Raw genomic sequence first — 25,360 nt, 5'->3', positions numbered from 1 at the left:
ACTGTGGGATGGCAGATGTGCACCTAAACTGACCCTCAGGCTAGGGTCCCTAGCTATCCCTGTCCCCATGATTACTCTGAAGGTGGAGATGCCTGGGTCTCGTTCCTTCCTATGTAGACAGACGGGGTAAAACAGAAGCACAATCCCTAAGCACTCTCTCAGGGCAATACACAAAGGAATATAAAGTGTAAAGAGGCAACAAAGTAATATAAAGACACCAAGGGAAAAAGGAAAGGGCTAATCAAACAACAGCTTTAATAGGGAAAGCACAGACCTGACTGGTTCTCCCTTAGCATGTGACCAAAGGCTATCAGCAACCTCAGCCCAGCAAAGATTAACTCTTGCTACCCTGCGTAGGAGTTGCAGCTCTAAGAGTCGAAGCCCAAGTCACCCTGCACTGATCATTGCTAACAATGGAGTTACAAGGAGGAATGTAAGAATCTGGAATCTACAGATCCTGACGCTGCCATGACAGTTGGTGCTGATTGAGAAAACCTCCTTGTGACAATAAATAGCAACCAGGTGCTGCTGACCTAATGCCTTAGATTAATTGTTCGTCAGCAAGTGTGGCCACCGTTATAAAAGCAGAATGATGTTAGAGAAAATCATACCAAAAAAATACTTTGAGCTATGGCTGTTAAAGGTTGCTCTACAAGCTAATGATTCATGGCGGTTACTTCATTTTTCACACACTGCTTCTGCATTTTGGGATAGTTTTTGGCAAATAGATAATAACCTGGTGTAATTTGCCATGTGTTGTTATTTATCTGAGGTTGTATTTCCCTAATTTTAAGACCAGATAATTTTTCTATTATGTCCTGATATGTAAAACCATAGAATTGAAAGTGGGTGTACTTAGATTTTCCTATGACTGTACATACAGTATAAGTGGGGCAATGTAGAATAGTTGTCAGCACTGCTGCCTTGTGGTTCTCAGGTCATTCTAGTGATCAGTAAATTGTAAGCAGCCTGGCTCTGGGAAAAAAAGAAGCCGCTGATATCACTTTGGGAAGTTTTGGTCAGGCCAATCATTTTCCTTGTAATGACACTTAGAGAATATTGTATGAAATGCCTTCTATTTTTTATTTACCAGTAAATGGTTATTCCCATCTTTATAGATGGATATTGTTGGGTATTGCTTGTGAATACAAGCACTTTTGCAATTTGCTGCTTGTAAAAATTTTCATTCTTGAAACTCTTTCATCTTGTCATGTTTACAGCTTGCTGACTAGCAGAATGACCATCACTGGTGTCTAGCTTGTAAGCACTGCTCTGAAGCTGACCGGGATTAGGAGGTAACAGTGTGCGCCAGCGATCTTGGTCAACCTCAAAACAGTGCTTATGAGCTCAATAGTAAAGAGCTTGTAAGCGCTGTGTATGTTATGTTCTCTAGGTGGTTGGTCCTCGACAAGTAGCGGCTGAATTTTTTAATAGGAATTAAATTGAAAAATTGCTTGTGTTTATGAAAATTATCAGACAATATTCATTTATGAAGATATGATTAACCCTTTAAATGTGTAATGATTAAATACATAAGACGAGTCTATGAGAGTGAAACTTTCTCTCTTTGCTCTGATTAATAGTGTTGTAGGTCACTAGCAGAGTGCATGTTGGCATGTTCCTCCCAGTAATACATGCTGGATGCAATTTCTGTAAAATCAAGATTTTCCATTATTTGGCTGCTATAGTAAGTCCTATACCTAAGCTGACTGGTCTGCAACTTCTAACACAAGTCAGAGCTGTGCTTCTGCATGTATGGGCTTTATAGCCTCTGGCTACCCTACGCTTAGTGTTGAAGATAGCAGCAGGGATGGGGATAGGGTTGTACCAGAGTGTGGCAAAGCAAGAAAGTCTCTGTTTCCTAAGGGCATGCAAGGAGATTGCATGCAGAGCTAATTGCACCAAGAATGATACATAAAAGGTGATGCATGAGAGCTAGTGAGGACAGCAGCACCCTGTATATTCACAGACCTCACAACCAGCCTATACTACTGAGAGAGACACTCCCACAGTAAAAATGCTGACACAAGGAGCAGGCTAAAAACTGCATATTAAGAAGTCTAAAAATGAATGAAGGAATTAAGATTGTAGACTGACTTGGTGCAAAAGTGAGTCTTTCGGTATGAGGTGAGCACCTCTACTGAGGACAGAAGCAGCATTGAAAGCTTATGTTCTGAGGTTGTGATCCCCATATTTTTGTTATATGGAAATAAAAAAGCTAGAAGAAAAAAATAACTTTTATTAACATTTCCTTCCAGGAAAACTTAAAAAAGTTACGCGATAGTATAACCCGAAGACGTAATGAAAATAAAATAGGAAAAACTACAGGTAATTATGCTTTGACAGCTGTCAAGGAACTAACCCGATATATTTAAGAATCATTTTCTGGACACATGGCAGGCATTGATACAGCTGGATCCTCATTGTCTCTGTTTGGGGGAACCCCACCCCACAGCCTTGACCCCTTTGATCTATAGGCATTGAAGATAGCGTATACATCTGATGAAGGGTCTTCACCTGAAATGCTAAAGTAAAACTGTACTTATCGCGGTGTAACCAATGGATATGAAATACTGACATTAAATCCTTGACATCTCCAAGTGCCTTTAGGCGTGCAGTTCCTTCAGTTTGTCTACCATTTTCTAGGCTTATCTGATGAACCATTTAGATAGGCCAATAGTCATGAAAGAACATTGCCATGAATCCTCATTTCCCGCTTATTGGTCTGTCTAATCACCATCTAGCAATCACCATTGCGTTATTGATGGTTCTGTACACATGCAAGAGCAATCAGACTGTCTAAACAGGTCATTAAAGGGTTATTCTAAAAAACATAAGTATTCACTTGCTGATAACCTGGCAACCAATTGCTGGGACCCCCAATGATACCATCATTGAGGCTCTGGAACACTGAATACAGGGCTCTGCCGCCCGTGTTGAATGGACCATTGGTGCAAATATTTGGCCTTTACTCCATTCATTGTCAATGGGACTGCCGAAGAAAGCTGAGTATAGGGCTTGGCTTTCTCCGGCATTCTTATAGACAATGAATGGATCTGAGGTCGGGCATGCACACCTCCACTCCATTTTAGATGTGGATGTAGAGCCCTGTTCTTATGGATCCATAGCTTGGATCTCAGAATGGCAGGGGGTTCTGGTAGTTGGACCCCTAACAATCAGCAAGTTATGTTCTACCCTTTTGATATGGGATAAATAAATTAAGTTATCAGTGGTCATCTAATAGCTGGCCAGCCAAAATGCAGCATAATTCCTCATTGGTGGCCACTTCTCCACTGTCATCAGGAAAATAATAAAAAATTCACAAGGTCCGATTATGCTTGAGATCAGTGGTGTAAAGGCTGGCAGATGCCTGTTATTTGAGTTGCAGAGCTTTTTTCATTTTACATATGTGAAACTTAATTTACATACACATTTACATAAAATATTTACTTAATACAACAAATAATCCTTTACCCCTTTCTTCTTGAGTGAACTTTTTTTTAATTCTTGCAAGCTGATGTATATAATAGCAGTGGTACTGGTGACCTCTTTTCGTTTTTGCATCACTGTGGATGGCATTTTTTCCCTTGTTTTTCCTTTTTTCAGACCTATGTAATGGTACTTGAACATTTGTGAATCTCTCATAATTTTCCATATTTCTGCATACATTTTATCTAAAATTGCATCAAATTTTCACAGAAGACCTAAAAATAGAATAAACAGAACGAAATAAAACAAATGAGTAAAAAATATTACACTGACATTTTTAAAATGGGGAAAATCATCCAATTAAATGTTTGTGAGCGGCAATAGTATGTGAACCTTTTCTTTCAGTACCTGATGTGATCCCATCAGTGTCGGACTGGGGTGTCTGGGGCCCACAGGAGAAATAGATCCTCGGGGCCCACCCTACAGCAATATACAAATACCTGTTAGCCGATATCCCCTTTATAGTGGACCACTATAACTGGGATGTACAATTACGGTAGTTTGCAGTAAAGGGTGCTATGGTTAAAACAAGTTATCACCGATCCATGGGATCCACAGGATCGGTGATCACTTATTGATCGTTTGGGTCCAAACATTGGAAAACGCACCTATCGGAAGAATGGGGAAGTTTTGTCCCTGACAGGACACTTATCCCCATTTTGAAATGCAGCAGCAGGTGGGACGTCTGACCGCTGCCTCATTCATTCTCTTTGGGGCTTCCAGATAAAAATAAGAACAGCCACTGAGGGAATGAATGGATCCGTGGTCAAGTCACACATGAGCTCCAGTCTAATGAGGATAAAAGCTTCACATTCTACCAATCGGTGCAGGTCCCAGCATTCAGATCCCCACTAATCAATAATTTATCACTTATCCTGTGGCGAGGTGATTACTTGTTTTCCCCAGAGAACCCCTGTAAGTGCTTCTTGTTCCAAGTATTTAATCACAAATGGAAATAAAGCATCTTCTCCTAATTAATATCAAAGAGAACAAATGAGCGCCATACACAACACAATCCACTATACCAACACCAATAATACCACATACAAGGGAGAAATACCACCACACCATGACCAGACCACATATTACCACCACATAGTAACTGAATAATATCACATACAAGGAGAAATACCACCACACCATGAACAGGCCACGTATTACCACCACATAGTGACTGAATAATACCACATACAAGGGAGAAATACCACCACACCATGACCAGACCACATATTACCACCACATAGTAACTGAATATTATCACATACAAGGAGAAATACCACCACACCATGACCAGACCACGTATTACCACCACATAGTGACTGAATAATACCACATACAGGAGAGAAATACCACCACACCATGAACAGACCACATATTACTACCACATAGTGACCGAATAATACCACACACAAGTGAGAAATACCACCACACCATGACCAGACCAGATATTAACAGCATATAATGTCCAAATAATTCCCCATCAGTTCTCTCCCCCACCTCCATCATTGCTCTTCCCCATCCCCATCATTGCTCTCCCCCCACCTCCTCCATCATTGCTCCCTCCCATCCCCATCATTGCTTTCCCCCACCTTCTCCATCATTGTTCTCCCCCACCTTCTCCAACATTGTCATATCTCCCCCACCTTCTCCACCATTGTCATATCTCCCCCACCTCCTCCCTCAATGTCATATCTACTCCATCATTGCCATATGTCCCCCACCTCCTCCATCATCATTGCCATATCTCCCCCACTTCCTCCATCATCATTGCCATATCTCCCCTTGCCACCTCCATCATCATTGCCATATCTCCCCCTCCACCTCCATCATCATTGCCATATCTCCCCCAACCACTTCCTCCATCATTGCCATATCTCCCACCACCTCCTCCATCATCATTGCCATATCTCCACCCACCTCCTCTGTCATCATTGTCATATCTCCCCCACCACCTTCTCCATCATTGCCATATCTCCCCAACCACCTCCTCCATCATCATTGCCATATCTCCCCCCACCTCCTCCGTCATCATTGCCATATCTCCCCCACCAACTCCTCCATCATCATTGCAATATCTCCCCCCAACCTCCTTCATCATCATTGCCATATCTCCCCCCACCACCTCCTCCATTATCATTGCCATATCTCCACCCACCTCCTCTGTCATCATTGTCATATCTCCCCCACCACCTCCTCCATCATTGCCATATCTCCCTAACCACCTCCTCCATCATCATTGTCATATCTCCCCCCACCTCCTCCGTCATCATTGCCATATCTCCCCTCCCCAACTCCTCCATCATCATTGCCATATCTCCCCCCTACCTCCTTCATCAACATTGCCATATCTCCCCCCACCACCACCTCCTCCATCATCATTGCCATATCTCCCCCACCACCTCCTCCATCATCATTGCCATATCTCCCCCCCACCACCTCCTCCATCATCATTGCCATATCTCCCCCCACCACCTCTTCCATCATAATTGCCATATCTCACCCCACCTCCTCCATCATCATTGCCATATCTCCCCCACCTCCTCCATCATCATTGCCATATCTCCCCCACCACCTCCTCCATCATCATTGCCATATCTCCCCCCACCTCCTCCATCACCATGCCATGCATATCTCCCCCTACCTCCTCCATCACCATGCCATGCATATCTCCCCCTACCTCCTTCATCACCATGCCATGCATATCTCCCTCCACCTCCTCCGTCACCATGCCATGCATATCTCCCCCCACCTCCTCCATCACCATGCCATGCATATCTCCCCCCACCTCCTCCATCACCATGCATATATCCCCCACCTTCCCCATTGCCATGCCATATCTCCCCCCACCTCCTCCATCACCATGCTGTGGCGCCCCTGAGGGTTCAGTCGCCACAGGGGTACTGCACCTCAGATAGAGGTGTGGTATTTCCTCTTTCAGGTAAGGATGGAGCATCACACAGGACCCCACTTCACACTCAATACTACACCACTCCAGTCCTGTAGGGGGCCAATATGCACCAGGGTGCTGTCCCGGGCCGGGATAGAGGAGTTGGGGGGAACCAAAGTGAGGGGGAACCAAGTAGTGGGTGAGGGTGGAGGAAACACTTACTAGAGCACCTTGTAGAATCATATATAATAGGAGGCCATCTTAAGTTCAAGGTCTTTGATTGTGGGTCTTCTGTCAGGGTCCAGCAAGAGTCTGTAGCTGGCTGAAGATTCACGGCCCTCGCTCTCTGGCCTTGAGACGAGGAGCGGGACAGAGTTAACAAGTGTCTCTGCCCAGTCAGGGTCCTGTTCTAAGAAGGCCCAGGAGGGGAGCAGAGGAGATAGGCTCCACAGGCGAAAGGAACCCAGGGTGTACGGACAGAGGGAAGTTGCCACCTGTACACCTCACTCTGGCCTAGCTAGGGGGACTCCTGCCGCAAGAGGGGTAACCGACCCCCGATATCTGACTTTGTCACTTCACATCTCTGTCAGGAAAGCCCGGAGGCTTAGCGGATCCCAGGGGGATACAGAAGGAGTGGAGTCGCCACCTGTGTCTCTTAATCTGAGTTCATCCTGAGGGACCCAGCCTTACGCCACGTTCACACCACACAACGTCAGTAAAGGACTCAGTGGGGAACACTAGGTGGGAGAAGAGAGGAAGGAGAGGAACACACTAACGGGGTCTTGACAGGTGCTCCTGATATGCCTGGAAAGTGCTGAACCCCTTCCTGGTGGCCGCAGTATGCCACGTGAAGCAGAGAGAAGCTTTGCCGCTGGTAATTCATCAAAGTGAGTAAAGACTTGGATGACTTCATCTACCGCCTCCGTCTGTCTTTATTAAGCGGCCCTGCACCCACCATACCTCCACACAGTACACCAAACTCTGCCCTGAGGCCCAGCTCCACCTGTGGGGAGCTACACCATCCCAGCTGCCATAACACCGGCCTCAGAGGACTGCAGCAGCGCTGGTGGCCTTCACCAGACACCACAGGTGGTGTAGTCGAATCAACCTTACCACCGAACCAACCCAAAGCCCATCTTTTTATGGTGACAGCCCTGGGCACGGACTGGGCCACGGCCACGACGACATCCCAACCCACACCATACCACTGGCCCACCGTCCGAGTACACCCCATCACTCAGGGAGGGCGAGTCACCAAACTTACTGCTAGCGTATAGCCTAGTGAGGGCCCCAAGTAAGCCGAACGCTAGTGGAGTGAGTAACATAGGGGGCAGAGGAGCTTTACAAGCTCACCCCAGAAAACATATACCGGACACCCGGTCCGCGTCTACAGGGCCCAATATCCCCTGTAGAGACAACCGGAACCCCTGGAAGACTTCAAGTCCCAGGTTCACCAGAAGCTGATACGTACCAGAGCCAGGAGTCACGGAGGCCCCGCAAGCAGGGAGAGTAATCTCCAACCAAAGGCCCTACCACAAGATCAGCCGGTGCAGGACAGAAACCAAGTTAGGCCTAGCTCCAAGCAGGTCAGAGACTTACTAAATGAAGGCAAGAAACAGGAGGCCCTACACCCGCTCACTGGGGAGAGTCCTGATATGCACCCTTCACCCTACAGCGCCCCGGATTGTGCCTTGAATAGCACCAGTAAAAGGTACTGAAGTGACTATCGTGTGTGTCCCTGTTCTTACTCTGACCAGGCTGGGTCCCCTCTGTCCTGCACCCCTGCACCTACGCTGCCCTGAGGCCGTGCTCCGTCTGTGGGGAGCTACACCATCTAAGCTGCCTCAACCCCGGCCTTAGAGGACTGCTGTAGCGCTGGTGGTCCTCACCAGACACCACAGGTGGCGTCACAAACTTTCATTATTCCCTTTCTTTTAAAAGAGACCCCAGGGTACGGGCCCGGGAGCTGACTACCGCGATATCCCCCTAAGACCGAGTAATCCCCATCCCCTGGGCGCTACATTGTCATATCTGCCTTTCATCTCTCCCCAAGTCCTCCATTACCATTGCTCTCCCTCGTCTCCCCCACCTCCTCCATCACCATTGCTGTCCCCATTTCCCCCCATCTCCAGTCCAGTGTATTAGTTTAAAAAAAAAAACACTTACCTCTCAGCCATCTCCCCCGCAGCATCGTCCTCTGCTTCCTGCCTAGCATCTTTCTCCCTGACACAGGCCCTCGCTGCATGATGATGTCATCAAGCAGTGTGAGGTAGTGTCAGGGAGGAAGCGCTGGGCAGGAAGCAGAGGACGGATCCCTCCGCTCCGCTGCCATTTTCCTCCTGTTGGATGGCTCCCTGCCCGCCACACAGGATGAAGGCAATCTGGCCATAGACCCCCGGAGCCTGGGGGTCCGAGAAGCAGGCCAGATTGCCCTCATCAGCCGCACTGCAAGGGCCCTCCTGACCCTCCAGGCCCTTGCAGTGCAGAGCACTGGCAGCCATGTTAACCAGGGACCCCCGTGTGTCCAGCTCAGGGGCCCGCTGAGGACCAGGACCCACCAGAGAATTCTCCGGTGCCCCAGTCCGACCCTGGATCCCATTGTTCATCAATAACTGAATCCAAACATTTCCGATAATTGTTGATTAGTCCTGCACTTCGTCTTGGAGGAATTTTACTCCACTTTTCAGTTAAAAAAGTTTTAAAACAGTTATGTTGGTGGTTTCCCCCACAAACTGCTAGCTTTAAGTCCTTTCACAACATTTTTATAAGATTAAAGTCCAGCCTTTATTTCTCAATAACCATTTTTTTGTAGAACAAATTGTCTGCTTTGGGTTGTTGTTTTGCTGTGATACTCACATTCATTTGATATTCAGCTCATGGACAGATATCTGCACATTTTCCTTTAGAATATCCTTTGGTATAATTTAAAATTCATTGTTCCGTTAATAATGGCAAGCTGTCCTGGCGTAGATGCAGCAAAATAGGCCCAAGCCTTGATATTAGCACCACTATGTTTCATAGATGGTATGAGCTTTTTATACTGTAATGCAGTGTTTTTCTTTCTCAAAGCATAATACTTCTCATTTAAACCACACAGCTCTATTTTGGGCTCATCCGACTATAAAATATTGTTCCAATATCCTTCTGGCCATTTAGCAAACTGTAGATGGGCAGCAATGTTCTTTTTGAAGAGCAGTGACTTTCTCCTTGCAATCTTGCCATGCACACCATTGTTAAGAACATCAACATTAGATAATGTAAAAGAGGCCTTTAGTTGCTTAGAGGTTACCTTTGGTTCTTTTGTGATCTCGTGGTCTATTCTATTCCTTGCTATTGGAGTGAACTTTGTTCCCCTACCATTCCTGGGAGGGTAATAAAGGTCTTAAATTTCCTCCATTTGCACACGATCTATCCTACTGGATCGTTGGAGTCCAAATTGTTTAGGGATGATTTTATAACCTTTTCCAGCATGATGAGCAACTCGTCTTCTGAGGTCCTCAGAAATCTCCTTTGTTGTGCCATCATAATCTTCCACAAACATTGTTGTGCAGATCAGACTTTAATAGATCTCTGTTCTGTAAATAAAAGAGGTCTCCCACTCACACCTGATTGTCATCCCATTTATTGAAAACAACTGATTCCTAATTTCACCTTCAAATTATCTGCTAAGCCTAAAAGTTCACATCTTTGCCATCCACGGAAATGAGATATTGAATAATTTTCCTCATATAAAATTGACCAAGTCTAATATTTTTGACTCGCTATTTTAGTTCGCTTTATCTATTTATAAAGATAAAGTAGAGTAGAGTAGAGTTCAAGCAATATGCATATTTAATTCAATAGAAATCTAAATAGATTCTAACCATTCACATTGAACAAGTAAAATAACATAAATGTTATTTCATTGTAATAATTTATATATATTTTTTCTTAGATTTAGATATCACAAAGCCCATTCGACGTGGTCAGAACGTAGAAGTAAAGCATGACATCGCCATTTACGACTCAACGTTTTCCTTACTTCCTACAAAAACAGAAATCAAACGTAGAAACTGGAAGACAGATAGTACCTCTAGCACTGCAAGTAGGTAGCCCTTACAGTATACTGCACAAAGCCAGCTCATAGTAGACATCCACAATGACATCTTTATCTTCAGCCCCCAAAAAACGTGGTTAAAACTAAGATGTGAAGCTGTATTTTTAAAGTGTGGTAATGCACTTTACACTTTAAAGTTTTTTTTATAGATATATTCTGCAAATCTGTACTATCAGAGTGCATGTGTAATGATATAAACCTATAGGCTGGGTTCATGATGACTGTAGGAACACTTTTTTACCTTTGGAATATGGAGAAAAGATCTAGTACTGGGCTTTCATTTCTCATTTCTTTGGGTTCGTACCTCACCTACAGTAAAAACACAATATGATATACAATCTTTTTCTTGCTTTCTCATTGTCTTTTATATCTCGTACAAATTAGGCAGTGCAAGTAACCGATCCAGTACCCGAAGCACTCAGAGCATGAGTAGTGGCATGGAAGGAGACAACGAGGTAATTATAACTATAGGCTAACAGTTTGTTCCATAATACCTTTTGGTGGTCATTATTTTGAAAGTTTGTTAAAATCCTAAAGGAACTTTCCTATCTCAGGAATTTTAGCCTATTCCTGCACAGTGTCTGGAGAGGCAGTGCGCCAAGTAAGGACATAAAGGTGCCACTGTACTCCAAAGGGCTTCATTGAACTTTCATTCCTAGTGGTTGTGTCACTATTGAACCCCAAAACATGGCATATCCTAATGATGAGCTAAATATTGCTATTTGCGTTTGAGCAGTCTTAGTTTTCAGAGTTTTCAGTGCAACTTTAATTGTGACTATAAAAGAAGGTATGAAGTCCCTTAAAGGGAATGTCTCATCAGGTTTATGCTTCTCAACCTGAAGTCAGCATAAAACAGGGACAAACTGTTATGCCAGTATAGCAACTCACTCAGGATTAATAGGTTATACACTAAAAAAAATGCAACTGACCTTGCCTGTTCCTGTACAGACTAGATATCCTGGCTCTGCAGCCCCTAGTGGTGCCTGCAGGTACAGAGATAGCCCTAACCACAGACTAGGAGAAGGCAGCTCGGACCTAACTGCCTAAAAAGCCGATGAGTTGCTTCACGTTATTCCTAAAGAACCAGAGGGCAGAGCAGAGTGTGAATTACCTACAAGAGGAGAAGTGTGCCGAAAAAAAGAAAGATCACAGAGTGAGTAAAATAATTAACAAAATACCAAACAAAAAATAAAGCAAGTGCTGTTAACTTCCTGAAGATAAACAGAAGATAGGTGCAAAGTATAGCAAAGAAACAGCCAAGCGAAAAGCCATAGCTGGAAATACACAGACTAGCTCCAAACATCAACATAATGCCAAAACATCCAAAAGAATCTATTACCAGCAGGATACACCAGCAGGGGGACAGAATATAAAACTGCACCCAACAGGTGATTGGTGGAGAAATGAAAACACCTGTGTTAGGCTAAGTGCCCACGATGCAGAAATGCTGCAGATTTTTTCCGCATCTCCCTAGCAGGAAAAACGCATGCGGATTTTACATGTGTTTTTCCTGCCAGGTAGAAGCGTTCCTCAAGCGTTTTTGCACGCATTTCTGCATGCGGGTTATCAAGCGCTTTTCCAAGCGATTTTATCATCACTTGGAAAGTGCTTGACATCTTGGTCACACTATATAAATCCATGCAACCAGCATAGATTTATATAGTGTGACCAAGTAATAGTTAAAAAAAAAGAATAAAGATGGTAAAAAAACAAACAAACATTATACTCACCTTCCGATGGCCCCCGGTCTTTTCTCCGGTGCGTCCGGTCTCTCGTACGGCTCACGGTGGTGTAAAAGGACCGTTCATGACGTCATTTAGTCATGTGACAGGTCACGAGACCGCCGAAGTCAGCGATCTCGTGATCTGTCACATGACTAAATGATGTCATGGAAGGTCCTTTTACACCATCGCGAGCCGCCGGGGAGCCAGGACGCATTATACAGGAGACCGGGAGATATTGGAAGGTGAGTATAATGTATATTTTTTATTTTAAATTCTTTTTTTTACAGGTACTATGGTACCCGGGTCTGGATGAGAGTCTCCTCTTCTCCAGACCCGTGTACCATCCGCACATTAAATCGCTTAATATCCGCATGTGCACATGTAGTCATGCGGATATTAAGCGATTCAATGCAAGTCAATGGCGGCAATTACGCTGTGTCCGAAATATTCCGCAATGATAATCCGCAGCGGAAATTCCCGCAGCATGTGCACAGCACATGCGGATTATCATTGGGGACCATGGGACACGTATTACCAAGCGTTTTTTAAGCGTTTTCGCTGCGGAAATTCCACGGCAAAAACGCTTGAAAAATGCATAGTGGGTACTCAGCCTTAAGCTAAATAGATTGCAGCCAAAAAAGAAGAACCAAACACCGAGAGAAAAGGTGTGTCTCGGCAGAGAGAGAAGCCGATCACAGAACACAAACTCAAAGGATTGAATCTAGGAGCATGACACAAACAGCCTAACTTCAGCAGTGTATGATGTAGGGTAAGTTCACACACAGTATAATCATGTGGATTTTGAAGCAGATTCTGTGAGAAAATCTTCTTCAAACACTTTTTGAATAAGACCGCTATCAATTTCACTGGGAAAACATTTCTGGTTCAAATGCTGCTGTTTAATTCCATAAGGTTTTTTTTTTTTCAGCGTAGAAAAAAGCAACTGGACCACTTTTGAGTCATTTCTGCCCAATATACAAAAAAGTAAAAAAAAAAAATAAATTACACCTACAGAGAACCAAAATGAGTCAACAATGGCCACGAATTATCATCAAATAGAAACATTTTTATTGAGGAAAAACACAAACAATTTAAAAAGAGCCATACTAATTAGCACTAACACTAAAGGATAATACGTTCACCATTAAATATTGAAGTGATTAAATGGACTCACAACTAGAAGGAGAGCCAGCAGCAGGAAACATATGGGTCAAATAAAAGTACAATTTGACAATCCACACATGTCTCATGCAGTGAATCCATGCACCAAAGTGCACCTAGAAGAACCCACCAGGGATATACTGGTCACACTGTAGATAGAATGACCCTTTTAATGATTCCTGTAAGGGGTAATCAGAGTGATGAATCTTAGGATAGGTCAATCCCAGTCACACAGGTAATTGGTTCACGCATGTAGTGTGTATACAACCCCTGGCAAAAATTTTGGAATCACCGGGCTCGGAGGATGTTCATTCAGTTGTTTAATGTTGTTGAAAAAAAGCAGATCACAGACATGGCACAAAACTAAAGTCATTTCAAATGGCAACTTTAGGGCTTTAAGAAACACTAAAAGAAATCAAGATTAAAAATGTGGTACTCAGTAGGGGTAATTTTCTTCAGACCAAGCAGAGGGAAAAATTATGGAATCACTCAATTCTGAGGAAAAAATTATGGAATCATGAAAAACAAACACACAAAAGAACACTTCAATACATCACTAGTATTTTGTTGTACCACCTCTGGCTTTAATAACAGCTTGCAGTCTCTTACTTAATGAGTGACAAACAGTACTCTTCATCAATCTGGCTCCAACTTTCTCTGATTGCTGTTGCCAGATCAGCTTTGCAGGTTGGAGCCTTATCATGGACCATTTTCTTCAACTTCCACCAAAGATTTTCAATTGGATTGAGATCCGGACTATTTGCAGGCCATGACATTGATCTTATGTGTCTTCTTTCAAGGAATGTTTTCACAGTTTTTGCTCTATGGCAGGATGCATTATCATCTTGAAAAATGATGTCATCATCCCCAAACATCCTTTCAATTGATGGGATAAGAAAACTGTCCAAAATATCAATGTAAACTTAGGCATTTATTGAAGATGTAATGACTGCCATCTCCCCAGTGCCTTTACCTGACATGCAGCCCCATATCATCAATGACTGTGGAAATTTGCATGTTCTCTTCATGCAGTCATCTTTATAAATCTCATTGGAACGGCACCAAACAAAAGTTGCAGCATCATCACCTTACCCAATGCAGATTCGCGATTCATCACTGAATATGACTTTCATCCAGTCATCCACAGTCCACGATTGCTGACTATCTATTAAACTATTTCTGACTCTTCTTTAATGTGGGTTTTTAACACAAAAATAATCAATGTCAAAAACCTGTGTGAACATACCCTTAGGTATTATCATGACTAGTGTTGAGCGAGCACTAAAATGCTCGGGTGCTCGAAGCTCGGGCCGAGCTCACCGTGATACTTGGGTGCTCGACCCGAGCAACGAGCCCAATGTTAGTCTATGGGAGACCCGAGCATTTTTGCGGCGGCACCCCCGGCAGTCTGTAGAAAGCCTAAAAAGTGCCCAAAACGATAGTGACAGTGCTCAAATGACATGGGGACAGCATGGGCATCGCCCCAGGAAGCATTTCTGACCCCCAGGTCACTGCTGTCAACAACGTGGTCAGGGGTATTAAGGCACTTTTACGGGCTCACAATAAAACGTTCAAAAACGAAACTGAAACTGTTTTCCTGTGAAATATGTTAAGGAACATCCTTTCCAGGGTAAAGACTTGTGTATAAGGTAAAATAAATAGCCAAAACCAAAAATACTCCTCCACACCTTGGGCTATGTTCACAAGTAGCATTTCTTATGCGTTTTTGCTCTTTTGTATTGCTTTCAACCGTGACAAATGCATTCACCTGGAAATGACATTTTAATATTTTACAACCTTATCTGGCCATGTGCTGTGTGACACATGCATACAGTGCTGAAAAGACATGGGAACAGCATGGGGAAGACCCCTAGAAGCATCTCTGACACCCAGGTCACTGCCTAAAAGTGTGCCCATCAAAAGTGATCCTTGCCGCATCAGAAGATGCAGACTTGCAACTATCCCCGTGCAAGTCCTTGTCCCATGGCAGTGTTCAATTGTACCTCCCCCATTCCTTGCAATGCAAGTGCAAGTATGTTGCCACCCACCCACCCCCAGGCTGCAATACCATACTGCTTGCTTGCACTTGAAATTGGGCCTTTTAGGCATGTGGAGGCGGAATCTGGCAACCACGTCATGGCTGCATCGGCGGCCTGGTATCCATATTCAGTCCTCAGCCGCCCAGCTGTCCACGCTTGGTCCCCAGCTGCCCCGCGACCGGGTGCCCACACACGGTCCCCAGCCGCCCCTATTTGTCCCGGTGCGCCTTATACACAAGCACGCATACCAAAACATTACCTGTGCTCTCCCCAGTGCATTTATTGGGAAGGACAGCCTAACCACAAACACGTGGACAAGTGAATGTGGCCAGGGATGGTCCATCTCACTGACGCCTTCACACTGGGTTAATATTGTGGAAGCCGGGACACAGTTGGACACTGGGATGCAACACGTCCTCCAGACATAGAGGATTGCAGGTCCTGGGTCAATCAGGCTTCAACACAAAGTTCTGAAGGTAGACAGCAGCAGTGGTCGGCCTCCTACACAACGAGTAAATTATTCATGATCATGAGGCCATCCATCTCCTTAGCTTTCTGTTCCTTGGAATGCAAGCGCATGTATGTAGTAGCAGCTAGGCCTGAGGTGGTCAGCCTTTTGGCGCATATCCTACCTCCTCCGAGGATTGCTGGATGTTTTCCTGCTACTATCCCAGTTCTATGACTCCCGTTAAAACAAAGCTTCAGGTGATGAATGATGGATGAGGTGGTTGCAAAGGAGAAAGAGCAGGAGGCACAGGGACCATTCACATCAATATCAGGCCAGTCAACCACACATGTCTTGTAGGATATGTTTCTGTACCAAAAGGAACGGTTCGGCTACACAGTTATAGGGCATACAGTGAGTGCAATGCCTACCAAAAATTTCGAGGCACTCCAATGCCCCTTGGAAGTGACATGGAGGTCAGAGGGCCGTAACTAAACCGTTTTTTCCATTTATAGCAACTGGGTCTCCTGTACACTGTTGGCCTAAGCAGTGAATGGAAGGCTTTCCAAAAATTATGAGAAACTGCAATGCCCCTTGAAACAGACGTGGATTACAGCGTACTAAAAACCTTCTACCCATTATTGGGGAGTGGGTCTCCCTTAGTTTTCGCCTATGCATTGAAAAGCAAAAGCTGACTAAAATTAGGATGAAATGCAATGCCCGTTGGAAGAGTCGTGGAGGTTAGAGGTAATTAAAAACAACATTTCAATGCCTCTTGGAAGAGCTGTGGAGTTCAGAGTGGTTTAACTAGACGGTTTTAATGCCCCTTGGAAGAGCTGTGGAGTTCAGAGTGGTTTAACAAGATGGTTTTAATGCCCCTTACAAGAGCTATGCAGTACAGCATATTAAAAACATTATTCCCATTATTGGGGAGTGGGTCTCCCATAGTCTTTGCCTATGCCTTCCAAGCAAAAGCTGCCAAAAATTAGGACGGAGGAACTTGCAATGCTTGCAAACAAGAGCCATGCAGTACAGCATATTAAAAACATTCCCATTATTATGGAGTGGGTCTCCCATAGTCTTTGCCTATGCCTTCCAAGCAAAATCTGCCAAAAATTAGGACGGAGGAACTTGCAATGCTGGCAAACAAGAGCCATGCAGTACAGCATATTAAAAACATTATTCCCATTATTGGGGAGTGGGTCTCCCATAGTCTTTGCCTATGCCTTCCAAGCAAAAGCTGCCAAAAATTAGGACGGAGGAACTTGCAATGCTGGCAAACAAGAGCCACGCAGTACAGCATATTAAAAACATTATCCCCATTATTGGGGAGTGGGTCTCCCATAGTCTTTGCCTATGCCTTCCAAGCAAAAGCTGCCAAAAATTAGGACAGAGGAACTTGCAATGCTGGCAAACAAGAGCCATGCAGTACAGCATATTAAAAACATTATTCCCATTATTGGGGAGTGGGTCTCCCATAGTCTTTGCCTATGCCTTCCAAACAAAAGCTGCCAAAAATTAGGACAGAGGAACTTGCAATGCTGGCAAACAAGATGTCACGCTGTCTCGGCGTTCAGGAGGTCAGGAGCCTATGCTGACCCTACACTGAGGCCCTGCCTAATCCCTCTACCTGGAGGTACTGTTGATGGTACAGAGGTCCAGGCCGCCAGCGTAAACCTACCTCCTGAGAATCCCTGAACCTCAGTAATCTAGTCCTGAGAAGGACCCCGATCACAAGAATTGGGGACAGGACCGTATATGCCAAACACAGTACAAGACGAACGAGACAGTACAAGGGGCGAACCAAAAACCACCTCGCATACAAAAAACTTACACCACTACAACGGAGGGAACACCAACGGGTAAGGGGATAAAGAATAAAGCGAGGAAGGGAAAAAACCACACCGAGTACACTTCGCTCCTAACTCCACAATACCACGTATCACTCTGATAGTCTGCATGAAAATCTTTCACCGACAACTACCCTATCAGAACGGCAGGTATTTGAAGGAGTCCCAATACTGCAGAATTAACTGCAGCTGGGCGAGGCTGGGCCTCGTCTAGCACAGAGAGAGAGAATTAACTCCCTCCCTGCCGAAAAACACCAAGCACCAAAAACTCAGCTGCGAGATGTCAGGCTGTGTAATCGCGACGATCTTCGTGGCGACACACCCGTGACAGTACCCCCCCTTCTACGAGGGGCCTCCGGACCCTCAGGGCCAGGTTTATCCGGGTGAGTCGTGTGGAAGGCCCGAATTAATCGGTCTGCGTTAATATCCGACGCAGGAACCCACATCCTCTCCTCAGGACCATACCCCTTCCAATGAACCAGGTACTGAAGGGACCGGCGATTAAAACGTGAATCGATGACTTTCGATACCTGAAACTCCAAGTTACCATTGACCACCACAGGAGGAGGAGGTAAAGGTGACGGTATCACCGGCGCCACATACCTTTTAAGCAAAGATCTGTGGAACACGTTGTGAATTTTAAAAGTAGAGGGGAGGTCAAGACGAAATGCCACCGGATTAATTATAGAGCAGATCCTATACGGCCCGATGAACCTGGGACCCAGTTTCCAGGAGGGAACCTTAAGTTTTATATTCTTGGTAGACAACCATACCCGATCGTTCACACTTAGGTCCGGACCAGACACTCTCTTCCTATCAGCCATACGTTTGTATCGGTTCCCCATAGAACTTAGATTATACAGCAACCCTTTCCATATCGAAGCGAGTGATGACGAAAATCGTTCCTCCTCAGGAACCCCCGAAGAGCCCCCCCTACTGAAAGTACAAAACTGGGGATGAAAACCATATGCCCCAAAAAACGGGGACTTACCAGTGGAATCACTCCGCCTATTATTAAGAGCAAACTCCGCCAGAGGTAAGAAAGAAGCCCAGTCCTCCTGGTTCTCTGACACGAAACACCGGAGATATGTTTCCAAACTCTGGTTCAGACGTTCCGTCTGACCATTGGTCTGAGGATGAAAAGCCGAAGAAAACGATAAATGCATCCCCGCCGAGTACAAAATGCCCTCCAGAATTTGGACACAAACTGAGACCCCCGATCAGACACCACATCAGAGGGTACACCGTGAAGCCTTACAATCTCCCCAATGAACACCTGCGCAAGAGTTTTAGCATTAGGAAGAGCAGGAAGAGCGATAAAATGTGCCATCTTGCTGAACCTGTCCACTACAACGAGTATGACCGTTTTACCCGAAGATGGCGGGAGATCCGTAATAAATTCCATAGACAGATGAGTCCAAGGACGCTCCGGGATCTTCAAAGGTAAGAGAGCCCCAGACGGACGGGTACGTGGGGTCTTAGAGCGCGCACAAACCCCACAGGACGCAACAAAAGTTCCCACCTCCCTATGTAAATTAGGCCACCAAAACCGACGCGAAAGGAGATCCACAGTTGCTTTACTCCCTGGGTGTCCTGCCAAAGCTGAGTTATGGTGTGCCTCGATCACCTTTTGTCGCAACTGATCTTGAACAAACAGTCTCCCAGGAGGTCCAACAGGGGCGTCACCCTGAGCCTCCAATACTTCCTCCTCAAGCTCAGAGAATACTGCCGACACCACCACCCCCTCCTGAAGGATAGGAACCGGGTCATCCGTATTCCCGGCCCCAGGGAAACTACGAGATAAGGCATCCGCCTTTACATTTTTTGATCCAGGACGATATGTGACGACAAAATTAAACCTGGTAAAAAACAATGACCACCTAGCTTGTCTGGGATTCAGACGTTTTGCGGACTCCAGATATAGCAGGTTCTTGTGATCGGTGATGACGGTGACCGGATGGATAGCCCCCTCCAAAAAATGGCGCCACTCCTCAAAAGCTAACTTAATGGCCAAAAGTTCCCTATTGCCGACATCGTAATTCCTCTCAGCGTACGACAATTTTTTAGAGAAAAAAGCGCACGGACGCCATTTACCAGGCGACGAACCTTGTGATAATACTGCACCTACCCCTACCTCAGAAGCGTCTACCTCTACAATGAATGGCTATGACGCATCAGGTTGAATGAGTATGGGTGCCGAGGCAAAACATTTTTTCAAGGAGGAGAAAGTTTGACAAGCCTTGTCAGACCACCTAGAAAAATCCGTCCCTTTTTTTGTCATATCTGTGAGAGGTTTAACCATGGACGAGAAATTACGAATGAATTTCCGGTAATAATTAGCAAACCCCAGAAAACATTGTAGTGCCTTAAGATTCTCTGGCAGATCCCACTCAAGAACTGCCCGCACTTTCCCAGGGTCCATACGAAAACCAGACGCTGACACCAGGAAGCCTAGAAACTGGAGTTCCTGAACGGCGAACACACACTTTTCCCACTTGGCGTACAGTTTATTATCCCGCAAGATCTGTAACACCTGCCTAACATGCTCCTGATGAGACACAAGATCAGGCGAGTAAATTAAGATGTCATCCAGATAAATAACAACAAACTGACCCACCAGGCAGCGAAAAATGTCATTAACAAAGTGTTGGAACACCGCCGGGGCATTAGTCAGACCAAATGGCATGACAAGGTTCTCATAATGTCCCTCCGGAGTGTTAAAAGCCGTCTTCCACTCATCCCCCTCCTTCATCCTAATCAGATTGTACGCCCCCCTGAGATCCAATTTAGAGAACCATTTGGCGCCCACGATCTGATTGAAGAGATCGGGGATAAGTGGGAGCGGATACGGATCTCGGACCGTAATCCGATTAAGTTCACGGAAATCCAGGCAAGGGCGTAGGCCATCATCTTTCTTCTTCACAAAGAAGAACCCCGCAGCCACCGGGGAAGATGAAGGTCTAATATGCCCCTTAGCCAGACTCTCTGAAATATAATCCTTCATGGCCTGCCTCTCCGGACCAGACAAATTATACAACCTAGATTTAGTTAACTTGACCCCAGGAAGCAGTTTTACCGAACAGTCATATACGCGATGAGGAGGTAGCTCCTGACACCCTCTTTCCGAGAACACATCCTCAAAGTCAGCCAGAAATGGGGGTAAGACCCTAGGAGCGACCGTACCGATGATCGTATTCATGCAGTTTTTTTTACAGAATTCACTCCATTGGCTTATCTCTCTAGATTGCCAATTAATAACCGGGTTATGCTTAGTTAACCAAGGAAGGCCCAACACAATAGGAGTGGGAAGACCCTCCAACACGTAACAAGACAACAGTTCTTTATGTATCGCCCCCACCTGAAGATTTATGTTATGCACCGCTTGCGAAAAACTTCCCTGACCGAGAGGCCTGGCGTCGATCGAGAATATGGGGATGGGTTTAGCCAACACACTCAATCGCATACCTTGAACCCGAGCAAACCGAGCGTCCACCAGATTAGCCCCGGCCCCACTATCCAGAAGAACAGATAACCTCTCAGTTCTCGTACCCACCACCACCTCCGCCGGTACAAGAAACTGAGACGAACCTAGGGACGAAATACCTACTCCCAGATTGCCGTCCACCACACAACCTGGGATCAATAGTTTTCCGACGACTCTTTGCTCTGCGAAGGACGGGAAGGACACCCCCCAATAAAATGTCCCTTTCTCACGCAGAAGAAACACCTTCCTGTCTTGTAGCGCACCGCCGGTCCCCTCCCCCGAAAGGATGTCCCTCCTAACTTCATAGGCTCCTCTGGACTGACCAGGGGAACCTCCATATGGGACCCTTGTAGAAGGTGGAGTCATCACAGGGGGTGGAGTTATCCCGCACCTCTCCCGAAGCCGTCTGTCAATGCGAATAGCAAGGGCCATAGCGGCTTCCAGCGACGCGGGAGAGTCATACTGTGCCAACATATCCTTTAATTTGTCAGATAAACCTTGACAAAACTGGCTCCGAAGAGCCGGGTCATTCCACTGGGTGTCCGTGGCCCACCTACGGAACTCTGAACAGAATTCCTCCGCAGGACGATCTCCCTGCTGGATCCTACGTAACTTAGATTCAGCAAGGGAGATCCGATCCGGGTCATCATATACAAGACCCAGAGCAGAGAAAAACCCATCCACTGTCCGGAGAGCCCGGGGGAAGAGAGAACGCCCAAGATTGGGGGTCCCCTTGAAGGAGCGAGATGACTATTCCCACCCTTTGTTCTTCACTCCCCGATGACCGAGGCCGCAGCCGAAAGTACAACTTACATGCCTCCCGGAAAACAAAAAATTTGTCCCGCCCCCCCCGTGAACCTGTCAGGGAGAGCTACTTTGAGTTCTGATCCGGCTTGCTCCAGGGGATACAAAACGTTGGACTTAACGTCCGCCAGCTCCAAGGACAAATTCTGCAACTGCCGAGCCATATTGGCTACTGGATCCATGGTGGCTGGAGAGAATATTTTAGTGGGTCGGTGAAAATGTCACGCTGTCTCGGCGTTCAGGAGGTCAGGAGCCTATGCTGACCCTACACTGAGGCCCTGCCTAATCCCTCTACCTGGAGGTACTGTTGATGGTACAGAGGTCCAGGCCGCCAGCGTAAACCTACCTCCTGAGAATCCCTGAACCTCAGTAATCTAGTCCTGAGAAGGACCCCGATCACAACAATTGGGGACAGGACCATATATGCCAAACACAGTACAAGACGAACGAGACAGTACAAGGGGCGAACCAAAAACCACCTCGCATACAAAAAACTTACACCACTACAACGGAGGGAACACCAACGGGTAACGGGATAAAGAATAAAGCGAGGAAGGGAAAAAACCACACCGAGTACACTCCGCTCCTAACTCCACAATACCACGTATCACTCTGATAGTCTGCATGAAAAGCTTTCACCGACAACTACCCTATCAGAACGGCAGGTATTTGAAGGAGTCCAAAATACTGCAGAATTAACTGCAGCTGGGCGAGGCTGGGCCTCGTCTAGCACAGAGAGAGAGAATTAACTCCCTCCCTGCCGAAAAACACCAAGCACCAAAAACTCAGCTGCGAGAAGTCAGGCTGTGTAATCGCGACGATCTTCGTGGCGACACACCCATGACACAAGAGCCATGCAGTACAGTATATTAAAAACATTATTCCCATTATTGGGGAGTGGGTCTCCCATAGTCTTTGCCTATGCCTTCCAAGCAAAAACTGCCAAAAATTAGGACGGAGGAACTTGCAATGCTGGCAACACGGACCACGGTCACCCTGGTGGTATAGTGGTGGTGGACGCTGAGGATAAGGAGAAGAGCAAAAAACAGCCGAAATGAGGAAGCGTATACCCATGTGTGGGTGTGAAGGGGTGCATGGGAATACACCTCCCAAAATAACACAGTGGATTTGACTTTATGTTACTCTGCTGTCATTTGGTGGTGATGAGAAGTCTGGGCCAATCCAGCCCTTGTTCATTTTGATAAGGGTCAGCTTGTCAGCATTGTCAGTTGACAGGTGAGTGCGCTTATCAGTTATAATTCCCCCAGCGGCACTAAAAACACGCTCCGATAACATGCTAGCGGCAGGGCAGGCCAGGACCTCCAAGGCGTACAGAGCGAGTTCATTCCAAGTGTCCAGCTTGGATACTCAATAATTAAAAGGCACAGAGGAATCACGGAGGACGCTGGTACGGTCGGCAAGGTACTCCCTCACTATCTTTTGAAACTTTCCACTCCTTGTGAGAGTACCCCGTGCCTCAGGGCCTGTAAGCTGGGCGGGTCTCAGAAAACTGTCCCAGAATGTTGACAGTGTTCCCCTGCCTCTGCTGGATTGGAGTTGCGTCTCTCTCGCCTGTACGCCTGGTTGGGCAACGAACTGTGACCTCTGCCACTAACGTGTTCAGATGGGATTTTTTTTAACAGTTCTGCAGCAAGGGCCGTCTGGTACTGCCCCATTTTTGTAGACCTCTCCACCTCAGGAATAAGAGAGTGAAAGTTCTCCTTGTAGCGGGGGTCTAAAAGTGTCACCAACCGGTAATGACTGTCACCCAACATTTTGACAACGCGAGGGTCACGGTTAAGGCAGCGTAACATAAAGTCAGCCATGCGTGCCAGACTGGTAATGGGCAAGACTTCCGTGTCCTCACCAAGATAACCACTGACCATGCTCTCCTCCTCCTCCTCCCCCTGTCCTCAGGCCACCCACGCTGAACTGACGGTATGACAGTTGTACAGGTACTACCGTCTACAGCGCAAGATACCAGCTCCTGGTCTTCCTCCTCCTCCTCTTCTCCCTCATTGTCCCCCAATGCACGTTGGGATGAGATGAGGCTGGGCTGTGTGTAATCACCCGCTACGGCTTCTTGATCCATCTCATCATACTCTGGCTGCAATGCCTCCTCTTTAATTCTCTGCAGAGAGCGTTGCAAAAGACAGAAGAGTGGGATGCTGACGCTAATGATGGCGTCATCGCCACTCACCATCTTGGTGGACTCCTCAAAGTTTGTCAGGATGGTACATATGTCAGACATCCAGGTCCACTCCTGACGTCTTATGTGTGGAGTCTGACCTGAATATCGACGGCCTTGTTGCAGCTGTTACTCCACAACTGTTCTCTTCTGCTCACAAATCCTTTGCAACATGTGGAGGGTAGAGTTCCAACGTGTGGGGACATCACACACCAGTCGGTGTGCCGGAAGCTGCAAACGCTGCTGCAACACAGCAAGGGCGGCGGAAGCTGTAGCCGACTTGCGAAAATGAGATGACAGGCGGCGTACTTTGACGAGCAGGTCTGGCAACTCGGGGTACGATTTAAGAAACCGCTGAACCATGAGGTTAAGCACATGAGCCAGGCATGGTACGTGTGTGATCTCGCCTCGCCTCAGAGCCGCCACCAGGTTACGGCCATTGTCACACATGACCATGCCTGGATGTAGGTTCAGCAGTCTCAGCCACAGACCTTCCTGCTCTTTCACAGCTGTCCACAACTCACAAGAAGTGTGAGGTTTCTCACCTAAGCTTATGAGTTTCAGCACAGCCTGTTGCCGCTTGGCAGAGGCAGTACTGCAGTGCTTCCAGCTTGTAACTGATGTGGTGACTGGTGATATCTGAGATGGAGGCTGAACATGAGGAGGAGGAGGATGATGATGCGCAGGAGCTGTACACTGTGGGGGCAACTCTGACTGACATAGGGCCCACAATCCTCGGTGTGGGGAGTATGTGTTCCGTCCCAAGGTCCGACTGGGTCCCGGCTTCCACTATGTTTACTCAGTGTGCCGTCAGGGAGATGTACCGTCCCTGGCCACAAGCACTTGTCCACGTGTCCGTTGTCAGGTGGACTCTCCCAGTAACTGTGTTGTTTAGGGCACGGCATATGTTTTGGGACACATGCTTGTGTAGTGCGGGGATGGCACACCGGGCAAAATAGTGTCGGCTGGGGACCGAGTACCGAGGGACATCCACCGCCATAAGGTTGCGGAAGGATTCCGTCTCCACCAGCCTAAAAGGCAGCATTTCCAACGCAAGCAGTCGTGAAATGTGCGAATTTAGGACTGTGGCCTGTAGAGCGTTGGCTGCTAATTTGCGCTTTCGTTCAAAGGTCTGGGATATGGACAATTGAACGCTGCGGTGGGACGTGGACGTTGATGCTGTTTCTTGAGAA

The 25,360-nt window shown here is 46.4% G+C and overlaps 1 protein-coding gene across 3 annotated transcripts in view; it reads left to right on the top strand.

Moving 5' to 3' along the window:
* PIK3AP1 (phosphoinositide-3-kinase adaptor protein 1) overlaps window positions 1-25,360 on the top strand; it is a 153,385-nt gene that overhangs the window by 107,633 nt on the left and 20,392 nt on the right. For all 3 annotated transcript variants that reach the window (XM_073685714.1, XM_073685715.1, XM_073685713.1), the window contains exons 13-15: window positions 2,259-2,328; window positions 10,311-10,460; window positions 10,857-10,927. In XM_073685714.1, the coding sequence (XP_073541815.1) occupies window positions 2,259-2,328; window positions 10,311-10,460; window positions 10,857-10,927 (291 nt within the window). The remainder of the gene's footprint in view (window positions 1-2,258; window positions 2,329-10,310; window positions 10,461-10,856; window positions 10,928-25,360) is intronic.

Source organism: Phyllobates terribilis, unplaced genomic scaffold (assembly GCF_046119375.1).
Source record: "Phyllobates terribilis strain yellow unplaced genomic scaffold, ASM4611937v1 Scaffold_5__5_contigs__length_657084704, whole genome shotgun sequence".
Taxonomy (NCBI): domain Eukaryota; kingdom Metazoa; phylum Chordata; class Amphibia; order Anura; family Dendrobatidae; genus Phyllobates; species Phyllobates terribilis.
This window is presented reverse-complemented; position numbering and strand designations above follow the sequence as displayed.